General features: G+C 45.4%; 2 protein-coding genes across 2 annotated transcripts in view; one reads left to right on the forward strand and one right to left on the reverse strand.

Annotated features, from left to right (window-relative positions):
• Positions 1–13,911, reverse strand: part of LOC119167160 (uncharacterized) — a 349,532-nt gene that overhangs the window by 226,809 nt on the left and 108,812 nt on the right. The window lies entirely within an intron of this gene.
• Positions 1–13,911, forward strand: part of LOC142765050 (uncharacterized) — a 51,462-nt gene that overhangs the window by 35,525 nt on the left and 2,026 nt on the right. The window contains exon 9 of the mRNA XM_075865619.1: positions 6,565–6,685. Coding sequence (XP_075721734.1) covers positions 6,565–6,685 — 121 coding nt within the window. The remainder of the gene's footprint in view (positions 1–6,564; positions 6,686–13,911) is intronic.

A 13,911-nucleotide genomic window follows, 5' to 3' on the forward strand; every position in this document is an offset into this window, starting at 1 on the left:
GTATATACCGTGAACTCGAGGTGGTTAAAGGTGGGAAGTAGACACGAAGCGCAAACCGTAAGAAAGTGTGCGTGTGCCACCTCTCGTTTAGTCCTTGGAATGTCCGCTTGATGACGGTGCTTCTATATGCGGAATATATGATGAAAAGATGCGAGATGGTGGTACTTGGAGTGTTGACTAGATGGACGAATGGACACACAGACAGATGCGTGGACGGACGCACGCATGGCTGCATGGACGGATGGACGTATGGGCGGACGCAGGGGCGGACGCACGGATGGACGTGCGGACGCACGAACAGACGCACGCACGGACAGGCGGATGGACGCACGGACGGTCACACAGACGGACGCATGGACGGACGGAAGCAAGAACGAATGGACGGACGGATGCTTCGCCCTACTCTCCATCATTCACCGCGTGGATATGCTGCCATTTTTTTTTATAAAATTGAGGTTTTACACCACAAGCCTTATGTTGTGGTTTCCGAGTACAATTAAACACCATCCATTAGAAACACGTGGGGCCGCGTTGCGAAATAGTAGACACGCTTGGAAACCAAGCGATTTGTAGTGCGACACTGGAATTTTACCACATGGAATTCCAATATGTCCCTGGCGTATAGAACCGAGAATCCTTATTAGTAACTGCCCCGCCACGGTGGTCTATAGTAGCTAAGGCATACTCGGCTGCTGAACCGCACGTGCGCATCTGTCGACATGTGTATGCGATTCCACATGCGATTCCCTATGCATGTCCACATGCGATTCCTGACACATGCGTATGTGTACACTAGAAACACAAGGAACGAAGGGACGCGCTTGCTCGCTACGACAAACGCAAGAAACGAAGGAATGAAATGGAATGCAAAACATTATTACAGATAACTTTTTCGGTGAAGGCGAAGCCCTCAGTCCAGGGCCCCAGTGGTCTTTGCCATCTAGCGAGCTCTGTCGATCAGCTTGAACTATTGTTCAGGCTTCGAGCAGGACATCGCAGCCTCCCACTGTTCCGGTGTCGGCGTGCAGTTCTTCTTGGCACTACCTGTCAGTGTCGGCAGGCTCATGTGACGTGATAAAGTGTTACGGGGGATTCTCCGCAAAGCGGATTTTGCTCAGAAGACAGAGATTGGGGTGCGTACTAGTCTGCGTCTGTCTCCAGGCAACCGACTGCGCTCTGCTTGGATGCCTGTAAAATTACGCGAGCAATTATTGCTCTTACGCGAAAGTGGGTCTTCTTCAAGCTTGCAGCGAGCGAGTGAATCTATTCGTTCCACAAAGCAACTGAGGGACGCATTGGCAGCTTGAAAGACACCCACTTTCGCGTAAGAGCAATAATTGCTCGCGTAATTTTTTTTATTTCATTTCTCGTAACGCTGGCTTGCGGCGTACCGCACACAATTTCGCAAGGCCGCGTTGCCATTAGGTAGATTGCTCGAAGGCGCTTACGTAACGACGCAAAATGGCCCATTAAGTGTCGACCGCTACGCATGCATGGACTTGGCGTAAGACAAGTCCGCAGCGCGTAGCCTCGTGTTAGATATTCCGAACACAGAGATACAGAGCGCTTTGTTATATACCACACTGACCGTGCCGATTTACGGGACTGTAACTTGCAAGAAGAATGTCGCGCAATGGGCACTGCTCTGCGGCGAAGCTACTGAATAATTGGATACGTGCACACGGGGAAGGTTTCAAGTCGCGGGATCGAATCTCGGCTGGGGCGGACGCATTTTCGATGGAAGCGAAAATGCTGTATGCCCATGTGCTCAAATTTCGGTGCACGTAAAAGAACCTCAGGTGGTCGAAATTTCCGGAGCGGTCATAATCATATGGCGGTTTTGTGACGTTAAACCCCACATATCCTAATCATCAATGGGGAAAGTTTGGAAAGTTGTTTGCTAAAATGTGCACCCACACAAATGATAAACGACAGAAATGCGCTAAGTAGCTAGTGAGTGAGTGCCGCTGGAAGGCATCTTCAGCTTGCCGGACGGCCCAAAGCTGGTCGGCCAGCTGAAGATGCCGCCCGGGTCCAAGGACTTCGAGCGGTCACCTGACGCACCACCATCATAATCGACGGAGAGCGGGAAGGGACAGGGGTTAATCTTCTCTTCCCCCTCCCTCACCCGGTAAAACTGCCGGACTTTCATTCATTCATTAATTCATCCATTCATTCATTCATGCATTCATTCATTCAAGTAGCTGTAGAAAATGTTCGCTGTTTCGACGATCAAATTTCCAAACTCAGTTCCTGTTCTGTGTGATGCGATGAGGCAATACTGAACACGGGGTGCACACGTTAGCTCGTGTCTGTATATGCTTCATACGAAGCATACAAATACACGCACTAAGTGACGTATGGACGGTTGCAGCCTTGTGCAGGACAAGACTACTAATGCTTTGGCTCCAGAGGCATACCTTGTTCAAAAGTTTTTGATTTCTTCAAGCGTCTTCTCTTGAACTGCTGCTTTAGTTGTTCCGTATGATGGTCTTTAGGAGCAAACCTCCTTACACCGCGCGTCGTATGTCCCGTGTCGTCGTCGTAGTAGTATCACCCTCTCATTTAGTCCTTAGAATGTCCGCTGGATTACGGTACTTGTATATGATAAATTAATGATGGAAAGATGCGAGACGGCGGTACTTGGAGTGTTTACTATATGCACAGACAGACGGACGGACGGACGGACGCACAGACGTTTCGCCCCACTCATCATCATTCACTCCGAGGATATGCTGTGATTTTTTGTTAATATTTTTGTTTCGTTTCTTGCTCTTGTTTCTGCTGCTCTTCTTCTTGTTGTTGTTGTTGTTGTTGTTGCTAATGATGATGATAATGATGATGATGACGATAATGATGATGATGATGACGCTGATGATGATGATGTTAATGTACGATAACACATTTTTTCCAACCCCAGCTGTCTCACTCGTGTATACATGTCAGCTTTTGCACTGTGCTGTGCTACACATGTTGGTGCTGCATTACACACGCCTGTCGTTATACTGTGCGTTACGTATACATAATTGCATTTATGTGCGTGCTTCTACTTGTGTCCGTGTCTTTCAAGGAATAATGCGCAATTTAAGCGCACATACTCGCATATTTTGCCTGCACTACCAAAGTGTGCTCGCCGTTGTCTCCCTCGTGTTTAAATGCGCCTGGTACACGTCAGTGCATGCTTCTCGCACGCGGCTGTTTTGTTTTTCTGCCACGCTAGCGCAGCTTCTTTCGATGTGCACCGATGTTTCACGTGTGCGTATCTGTAGTGTGCGCTAATGTTTATACGCGTACGTGTTTCATATATAGTGTGTCGTTGTGCAAGCGCGCGTGGCAACTCCGGAAGCGCCATCTATGGTTCCATCCCTACGGCGCCATCCGAATGGCTATGATTTATATCAAGGAGGATTAAAAAAAATTTCTTTAATCCTCCTTAATTTATATGCACAGCTCCGAAATGCTCGACACCGACGCGTCTATATGAAACACGCGTCTAGATATAGACGCGTCTATATGTAGATGGCGCTTCCGGCGTGGCATGCCGGAAGCGCCATCTATGGTTCCATCCCTGCGTCGCCATCCGAATGGCTGATTTATATGCACAACTCCAAAATGCTCGACACCGACGCGTCTATATGAAACACGCGTCTAGATATAGACGCGTCTATATATAGATGGCGCTTCCGGCGTGCAACGCCGGAAGCGCCATCTACGGTTCCATCCCTGCATCGCCACCCGAATGGCTATGATTTATATTCACAGCTCCGAAATGCTTGACACCGACGCGTCTCTGCACGCACCAGTGCGCGTCGACTTGTGTTCCCAGCGACATCGACGCCACACTTCAACGCACGAGCGATTCGCACACCCACACGCCACGCTCCGCTGAGCGCGTTCGTGAGCCTCCGTAAATACGTAGTTGCGTGCAGCGCAGTCCATCCCACGCCACAGGTCGATCGCGAACGTTGTAAGCAAGCGACGCGTGCACGGAACAACTTGGTATCTGTATCCTTTTGTCGCGGGATGCATCATTCAGTTTAAACACAGACACGCTCTACGACGGGGTTTGCTGTCGTGTGAATCTGTCGACGACTATAATTACGCACTGCTTCGCTAGGCTTCTGCGACGCTTTAATTTACAGTTGGTTGCAGTAAACTGCAGCGGAAAGCGGCAGGGATTACCCGATAAGTCTTCCTGACTTACGCAAACATTTTTATTATTTTGTTTAGTTTAGAATCGAATCCCAGGGTGAGATGATGTCGAGTATTTATACTCCTTGCGGCCAGACTTGAGACGCTAATTGCACCGAAGGTCTAGCGTGCCCCTAAAGCACAGCAAAAAGGTTTCATTTGGTGCTAGCAAGTAGAGGGACTGTGTTCTTCAAGTGACTTGTCAGAATCCGCCAGCTGCCTACCGGTTCTCGAGTTTGTTTGAATAAAACGAAACCCCTATAAAAAAATATACAACATGTCAATATAATATAAACAAAAGGTAGCTGTTCCGGTTAAATGTTGTATAAAACAGATACGGTACTGGAGCATAAGGTTCTTTAAAGTTAGGGCCAATTAATTTCCAGAAAAATAATAAAGCTTAATTAAATGAGTTATGGAAAGAGAGGACCGTGTTCTTGTGAACCGCCGGGAGGTTTGCGGCACCTGGCGCAGGAAATCTGAACCGCACGCTTATTTCTACGTGGCCTCCGAAATTCGCATCGTAAGTGCGACGTCGCTTTGTCAGACATGACTGCACATTTCACGCAGAGTCAAGCGCGTCTCAACCCGTCGAGGGCGCTTGAATAATTGAATGAGTTCGTTGAAAGAGCAGTGTCTTCTTGTTGATCAAGACTGCACATACCCATCACATTCTTTCATAGTAAATTATTTATTAATAACAATAATAATTGTTAAGGTCGTTGTTCATTTCACCCATTGGCGTCCACAGGAAGCAAACCTGCGACCTATAGCGCACACGTTGTCGATTCATTCGTATTTAAGCAGTTTTCAACTGACCCCATAGGACTTCATAATGCAGAGCATTATGTCGGCAGCACTCACATATACCGGCTACGTTGTTTTTCTATTGGTGCCACAGGATGTTACCGAGCGTAGACTGATAGCGTAGAGGATTTCCGTTCGCGATAAGATAAAATCGTTCTGCAGAGGAGCGAGTTTTATGGCAGTGTCTAAACGTCAACGTTCGTCTCCCTCGTCAGTTGCTTTTGTTACGTTAAGTGCGCTTGTGAGCGAGATGTATTGCATGCGAGTTACCTCAGCTTCCTCGTGCAACCAGAAGACAATGAAAGTGAATTCCAGAGCGTAGGCGGCGTTATTTGTGGCTTTTAGTTAAATTATAGTACCTCTACGATAACGGGAAAAAATGTATCAAGGAGAACAAAAACGTACACGCTCCCTATTCCAGTGGAGCAATGTCATCTTTTTTTTTTCTTCTTTCTCTCAGCCAATTGCGTTCGAATAGCTCAAGGATGTGAGGCATTGGAAACGTTCTGCACCTCAAGGTTTATAGGAGCGAGGCTCCTTAAGCCGTGGGTCGTGCGTCCCCGATGTATGTATGTAGTAGTAGTAGTAGTAGTAGTAGTAGTAGTAGTAGTAGTAGTAGTAGTAGTAGTAGTAGTAGTAGTCTGCGATACACATCATGGTTGGCACCTTTCGTTTACTCTTTTGAATGTCCGCTGGATGGCGGTACTACTATATGCTAAATATATGATGAAAATATTCGAGATGGCGGCACTTGGAGTGTTCGCTAGATGGACGGACGGACGGACGGACGGACGGACGGACAGACGGACGGACGGACAGACGTTCGGACGGACATACGGACGCATGGAAACAAGAACGAGCAAACGGACGGAAGCACGGACGCGCTGACGGACGTTTCACCCCACTCATCATCATTCACTCCGTGGATATGCTGTGATTTCTTTTCCAGGGCCTCCGAAATCGGCCCGCATTTGATGGAGCGACGATGTCATGTGATCATCTCATCATTAGACTTCAGGATGACGTCACACATTTTGGCGATTTGTAACGCTGTGGCGACCACCATAAAGTTTTTTTTGTTTTGTTTTTTCGCGCCACCTCTGTTGACGGCCACGCCGACGGTTGCTTTTCTGTTTTATGAGGAGGTAAAAACTAACTCCCTGCCGGTGGATATCGAACCCACAACCTTCGGGAGCGTTGCTGGTTCCACTATCTATCTATCTATCTATCTATCTATCTATCTATCTGTCTATCTATCTATTTATCTATCTATCTAATCTATCTATCTATTTATCTAGTTCTCTATCTAATCTTTCTGTCTATCTTTTTGTCTATCTATAAATCTATCTAATCTATCTATCTATTTATCTAGTTATCTATCTATCTATAAATCTATCTAATCTATCTATCTATTTATCTAGTTATCTATCTATCTAATCTATCTATTTATCTATGTAATCTATCTATCTATTTATCTATCTATCTAATCTATCTATCTATCTAGTTATCTATGTAATATATCTATCTATCTATGTATCTATCTCATCTATCTATCTCTTGGAGCAGGCGCTACGGCAAGCTCACCGTGAACATGAAGATGAACACCCTGGTCACGGTGTCTTTCAAGGCGGACCACTACCGACTGCGAAGCCGGACGCGCTACAAGGAGCTCACACCGGCGTATAAGGCGAGTGCACAATACGCGACAACACAAAAGACGCGCTTGAACTCCACAGAGGTCTCCATGTCATGCAGATAACGGTGTAAAGCATTTTCACTCGAGGAAGCATTAAACGGTCGATATTGTTTGTATATTTCCCTATTAACACGGAGACGCGCTAGGCAGTGTGAAACTTTTGTTCTGGTCAGGCGCTTGAATGCCGCGTTATATAGGTTAGGCTAGACGCAACAGCATCTAGCCTAACCATTGCTCAATGCAATGTCATTAGGTTGGGTTAGGTACAAGAGCCCATGAACGCTGCATCAGAAGCTTAGATTGAGTGCAACAATAATGCATCATAAGGTTGGACACGATTGTGAACCAATACGTTAGGTTCAAAAGATTTGATTGTTGGTTGTGTAGGTTCAGCATTTATAGCAGAACCTAGCGCAAAAAAAAACAGGAACGAAGAAAACTACACGAACCCAGCGCCAACTATCAACTGATTGATTTGATTGATATGACTGATACGTGGAGTTTAATCCGCCAAAACCACCATATTATTATGAGAGACACCGTTGTGGAGGGCTCCGAAAATTTCGACCACCTGGGCTTCTTAACGAGCACCCAAATCTGAGCACGCCGGCCTACAGCATTTTCGCCTCCATCGAAAATGAGGCCGGCGCAGCCGGGATTCGATCCCGAGACCTGCGGGTCAGCAGTCGAGTACCTTAGCCACTAGACCACCGCGGCGGGCCTACCAACTGAGTTTCATTGAAAAAACATTAACACATAAACAGTGCGAATAGTCACGTGGTCATAATGCAAACGGGAACAAACGAGAATAGATTTAGTAGCATATCTGGCGCGACGTGCGTCGCAAGGCCCTCTATCACGCTGCATCCAACTGGAACATATTTCTAGAGCGCCAGCCGCAAACTCTTATCTTCGTTTGTTACCGTGTGTATTGAACATGTGACTATTTGCACAATACGCATGTCAATATTTCTTTAATGAAACTCATGTGACAGTTCCCTCCTTCATCCCAGTTTTTCGCGCTAAATTCTACTGTATTATAGGTCAGGTTATACGCAATAGTGCGTCATATGGTTTTATAATCTCAAGTCAAACGTTTGACTGGTTACCCAGTCGATCAATTGACTACGTTAGGTGCAATACTTAATGTGGCTAAAACAGCTTACCGCTCCAATACACGTCTGGTTTTGCGACCCAAACTATCGACACTACTGCACCGAACTACGAAGCAAGTATATATATATTAGCTCGAGCCCGGCCGACGCGGAACACTGCTGGGAACGCCGGCGACGTCGCAAGACGATCTGGCGTCACTCCAAGGTCGCGCAACCTTCGCTCTCACACCGCCTCTTCCGAGTCGAGAACGACACCGACTGCGTCGGCTAGTTCCCAAGCGAGTATAACCCACGTATTCACAAACGCTCCCCGACTCGACTTTCACCCTTCATGACTTCTTTGCGCAAACACGGACACAAGGAAAAGAGGCAAACAACACGGGCGCAAACTCACAACTGGTTTATTTTGAACAACGAACTGTACTTATATCTTCACGTAGCCCACACGCCCCCCCATCGGTGGATCCAGGAACAAACGAGATAACCTAAAGAAAGCTTATTCGGCGCTACGTCATGATAAGAACCCCAAAACGACAAAAATTGAAGAGTTCACGCATCTGCAGACGGATTGTTGCACGTGCCTTTCAAAAAAAATCAAATTCTTTATCGGACATGGTGACGGAAGCTTGGCCAACACATTTTTCTCCCATGTTTGTAATATGGAATCACCCTTCACTTGACAGAGTTGAGCACTGCGCGCCACAGCTCAGCTCAAAATGACCCTGCGCTACTCAAGAATCGCAGCAGATGATCGCTGATATGCAGTTACTCACCGTGCCTAGAGACGGCGCTCCCATCGGCTCTCTCGAGTGAAGGTGAAGCGTTGAGTGAAGGGACGTTCTAGAATACGGGGTAACCGTTGGCGATGGGTGTAAGCTTGTAGTAAATCGGTGAAAGCGCAAAGACACAAGCAACGACGACGACGCGCTAAGGCGAGGGACGTGGAAGAAGCCCAAACAACACTGCGGTATATTTCATTTCATTTCATTTTGTTATACTGTCAGCCCCATTTGGGCTATAACAGGGGTAGAAAAAAAACCAATATACATACAAAAAAATAGGTACTCCCTATACAACTTCTAATATACATAACAATGAATGACAAGAAATAGCCAAAGCACTCTGCTCTTGAGGACATAGAATAAGCAAAATATAAACTATACATCTTTATACACGACATCCTTTAGGCCCTTCAAGAAAGAAGGTACACATTCCGATAAGACAGTGGAATTCGGCAGCCTGTTCCACTCACTGATCGCCCGCGGAAAGAAACTGAACTTAAAACAATCGTTGTGTGATCTGGGAGGGGGGATGTGCATGTTATGCCGGTGCCTTGACGTTTCCCCAGTTTTTATATACATATACAATTTGTCTATTTTTACTTGTTTTTTAATGATTAAAAAGAGTAATTTAAGTCTTTCATACTCTGTCCTTTGTTCTAGTGGTTCAAGGTGGGCCAGCTTGCAAAGCTGAGTTGGGGAGTGGCAGCGCTGGTATTTGTTAAATATGAAAAATATATAGTTAAATATGAAACATATATATGAAACAGTATAGTTCAAACCCTCGCGATTAACGGACTCCGAGACAAAACTCATTTTCGAAGACCACGAGTTATTCATAGGGCAACTTCCGTTGTACTCCCCTAACCGTCTTCATAATATTACCCGGGCTTTAACGTCCCGAGACTACGATATGATTATGTGACACGCCGTAGTGGAGATAACCGTCTTCATAAAAAAAAGTCACAAATCCAGCGCGATAGTCCAGTGGTTATAGTGATCGGCTGCTCAACTGATATGGTGGCGGCATCGAATCGCGGCAGCGGCGGCTGCATGTCGAAGTACTATCGCCAAAACGAAGCAGGTCACCGGATCGAATACACAATGCGGGCAGTCACATTTACGATGGAAGCGAAAATGCGTGAGGCCCGTGTGCTTAAATTAGGTACGCGTTAAAGAACACCAGGTGGCCGCGATTCTCGCAGCCCTAAACTGCGACGTCCATCACAATCGTGTCGTGGTTTCGGATACGTTAAACCCGAACACTTGTTATTATTGTTATTATTGACAGCAAGCAAAACAAATGTTAAGAGACCCATGCGTTAGGGGGCAGGTGCACGTCGAATAACAACACCAGGTGGTCGAAATTTCCGCAGCCCTCAACTACCGTGTCTCTCACAGCCACGTCACGTCATTGTTTAGGGACGTAATATCTCGGCAATTACAACTGAATCACACACACACATAATCCCCCCACACAAACACACACTCGCGGGCGTATGCACATGCACATACGTACGCATACGCACTATCACCTTCCTAATCCCTATGCCGCTTTCGATTCTCGGTGAATACCTCAAGTGAGAGCCGCAAAAAAAAGAAAAAAAAAGCCAATGACCTTCGGCAAGCCGAAGATGCCGCCAGAGCTCAAGGACTCATGGCTGCCACCTAGGGGAAGGAGATAATTCTTCCACATCTTGCCGCTTTTTTCTCTTTAATAAAGTTATTTCCTCCTCCCAATGTGCAAACGCTCTCCGCGGCTCACATCTCGCGTGTACTTCAAATTTTCGCTCACTGCCAGCGCTGATTTTTCGCTCACAACCAATGACGCCACGGCCGACACCAGAAATTCTGCAAAACGAGCTTTTAAACGGTATATCACTAAAAAGAACATACACCATAGATCGCGATTTCAGCACTCTACCCACGAGAAATCGTTCAAAGCGCAACGAGATAACTTGTACAAACACTCGGGCCCCCACATTGCGGAAACACCCGCGCTTCTATTTTCTCTTTTCTTTTTTTTCTTCGGCTCGACAATCGTCAACATGGTGGAGCGATGACGTCACTCGACCACGTTGCACGCAAAAAACGGGGCCATCCATTTTTCATTGTTCTGCCAACAGCGAAAAACAGTTCCGTTTGTGCATTGCGCGGAAAAAACAGCAACAATGTATATACAAGGTGGACAGGCTGGGTTCGCAGGACGCAGCCAGTCGGGAAACCGCTTCGCAGAGTGAATGATCACTGCCTCCGCTTTTGAGCGAGAAAGATTTCCTCGCGAACCAAACGCACTTCTCTGCGGTGGCTGCATTTCCGATGGAGGCGGAAATGTGTATATAGGCCCGTGTACTCAGATTTGGATGCACGTTAAAAGAACCCCAGGTGGTCGAAATTACCGGAGCCTTCCACTACGGCGTCTCTCATAATCATATGGTGGTTTTGGGATGTTAAAGAACACATAATCAAATCAGCTCCGAGCAAACTACGGACTGTTTCACTTTTTTTTTGCTTTTTCTAAGACTACTGTTCTACAAATTATAGTTTCGTGCGATATTCCATGCGCCCTATAATCTGATTGCTACACGTTTTTTTATTCCACTTCTCGCTCAGAGAAGGCTTTTTTTTATGATGTCGTAAACACTGTTTATCAGTTCCGGCGAATGTCAATAACTTGACTCTAATACACCAACTGGTTTTCACGATTTCCCAGTAAAGCGCTCGACTTCTTGTTGAATAACTTGCAATGGTAACTTCTTTATTCAGCCCTCCCTGTAGTCTTTTTTTTTATTTCTTTTCACTAGGACTATACTATAAAACAGAGCACGTTTAAGACTCAACCGCAAACTTGCAAACATATTTGAATGTCAAGAGTTTGCGACCATTTTACATCATTTTCTCGTATAGCCTTAAAAGTTTTCGGTCCTATACTACAAACGTTTTCGTAATATATTGTCAAACGAAAATATTCAGAAATTCACACACTTGTTCATGCGTTACTCGGCTGTTAATTGTTTAAATTATAATGCGGCTTTTCGACACACGTCACACTTATGCACTCAGGGACAAAAAAAGAAAACAAAATGTCCACTTGCACATCGCCAAGTTTATGCCAAGGAGGATTTTATTAGAGCTATCTTCGGTTCTTCTTCATTGATTTTCTTTTCTCTTGAACTACTTGACGCCGAGATTAAAATTAATTCGCGCACTGAAGCGAACCAAAAGGCGCGCGCATTAAGTTCGGCGACGAAGGAAAGCACCTCATTTGCCTTGACAACCTCGTCCTTTTTTTTTTCTTTTCCTTTTTTGGGTTTAGCGAAATAAAGGCTGTAGAAATGCCACGGGAGGCGTGAACTGATGTTTTCAAAAGAAGGTCGCGCTCGCTGGCTATCGATTGGAAATTCGATGCTTCTGCGCAAGAATTGGATCCAGCTTCATTCTGCTTTCGTTTAATTGTGTTCTTCGCAACTGCAAGAAAAATAATATCAGAAATAAAAAAAACGATCGATGGATGTATCATAGCCTTAAGGTCGAATTAAAGAGGCGCCTATGTTAGTAATAATAGCAGCTTAGGTCTTACCCCCCCCCCCCCCCCAACAACGATATTTCACCTGTATACATTGTATTTGGCACTTCATGTATTTTCTCTGAATAATATTGTGCTTTTTTTGAATAACATGTATGAATGTTTCACACCTGTTTTAGTCTCCGCTTGAGAGCGCAGTATCAATAAATAAATAAATAAATGAATAAATAAATAAATAAATAAATAAATAAATAAATAAATAAATAAATAAATAAATAAATAGTGAGGGACGCCATAATGGAGGGCTCCGAAACTTTAGACCATCCGGGGTTTTTAACGCGCATTTCGATTCCGTCGCAATGCGGCCACTGTGGACAAGATTCGAACCCCCGCCCTGGTGGCTAAGTAACGCGACACACTATGGTGCAGACATAATTAAAGGCTGCGCGAACAACATTGACACAGAACAGAAACACGTGCACACGGCACTATCAATTGAGCGATAACTATCGATAACTCAGCGATAACTATCAACCTATTGAATAACGCGTGCGTGCTAGGTTAGCAAAGCAGTTTAGTCGCAAATCTTCATGAAAGCGTTGCTGCGTTTTTTTTTTTGGCAAACCAGACTTAACGACAACTGATGACTATAGTCTTGGACAATGCTTTCAGCCAGTGCTATTAATGGCGGCTTTGTAATGCCTTTATATGTTGTCTCTTTATCTTTCATTCTTTCGTACCCTCTTTCCCCCTTCCCCATTACAGGGTAGCTAACCAAAGTTCTTTGTTAAGCTATATATCCACCCTCTACCTTACTCTCTTTCTCTCTCTCTCTCATGTGTTGAGAGGGCTCAGGATAGATTTGAGGGCGATACGAATGCCAACCCCGTAAATCAAACAATCAGTTACACCTTGAGAAAAAAATGTCAGAAAACCGTTATCATTTTAACTCTTCTTATAGAATTCATGTCCAGAAAAAAATGAGAGAAACTTTATTTGGGGCGTCCCTTAATGAGTTTTGAGTAAAGTATTTGTTACATTGAATACATGTGTACACTACGTGTAAATTCATTATCACATGATAACTATGCAGTGACTGCTTCTCCATCACGCTCTGACAAGTGTGTCACCTTTTTGTGCGGCATCACATTCAATGCACGAAATGTGACGCGATGAACAGTGCAGCGTTAACGACGCCTCGTCACCCTTTTTAATGAACGCAGCCGGACGAAGCTATGCCAGTGATTTACTATCGATCCAATCAAGCTTAAGGTCATTCCATTTGCGTCTGCGAACTTGTTAGTTTCATCACCCCACCATACCGTATGCATGTCTTGACTCCGTTTCTCATCTATCAACTCCCATTCCGTCGCTCTGTCCAACAATCGGTCATCTCCTTGACATTGAAAACGAAGTGAAAGAGTTGGTACATTTCTCAAAGAAGTAATTAACCGCGCAACCACGGGACGAAGTAAAAAAAAAAACGCGTGTACGGGCACTGCGTGACGGCCAACTGAAAATTTATTTGACGAAACCGAGTATTGCGAGGTCTTGGGTGGAAAGACGCTTATTTAATCCGAGAACCCGGCAGCCGACAGCTACGTACGGCGAACCAACAATGATGATGCTCAAGCACGACAACGAGGAGGTTGCCTAACCGAACGCATTATGATAATGATAACGTACAGACGAAAAGCGTGCGTATGATAAATGGACACAGTAGTTCCCCCAAGCTGAAACGGCCAGTCTGGCAACAGCATAAGAAAAAAAAAATCACAGCATATCCACGGAGTGAAT

Source organism: Rhipicephalus microplus, chromosome 6 (assembly GCF_043290135.1).
Source record: "Rhipicephalus microplus isolate Deutch F79 chromosome 6, USDA_Rmic, whole genome shotgun sequence".
In the NCBI taxonomy this organism is placed as follows: Eukaryota; Metazoa; Arthropoda; class Arachnida; order Ixodida; family Ixodidae; genus Rhipicephalus; species Rhipicephalus microplus.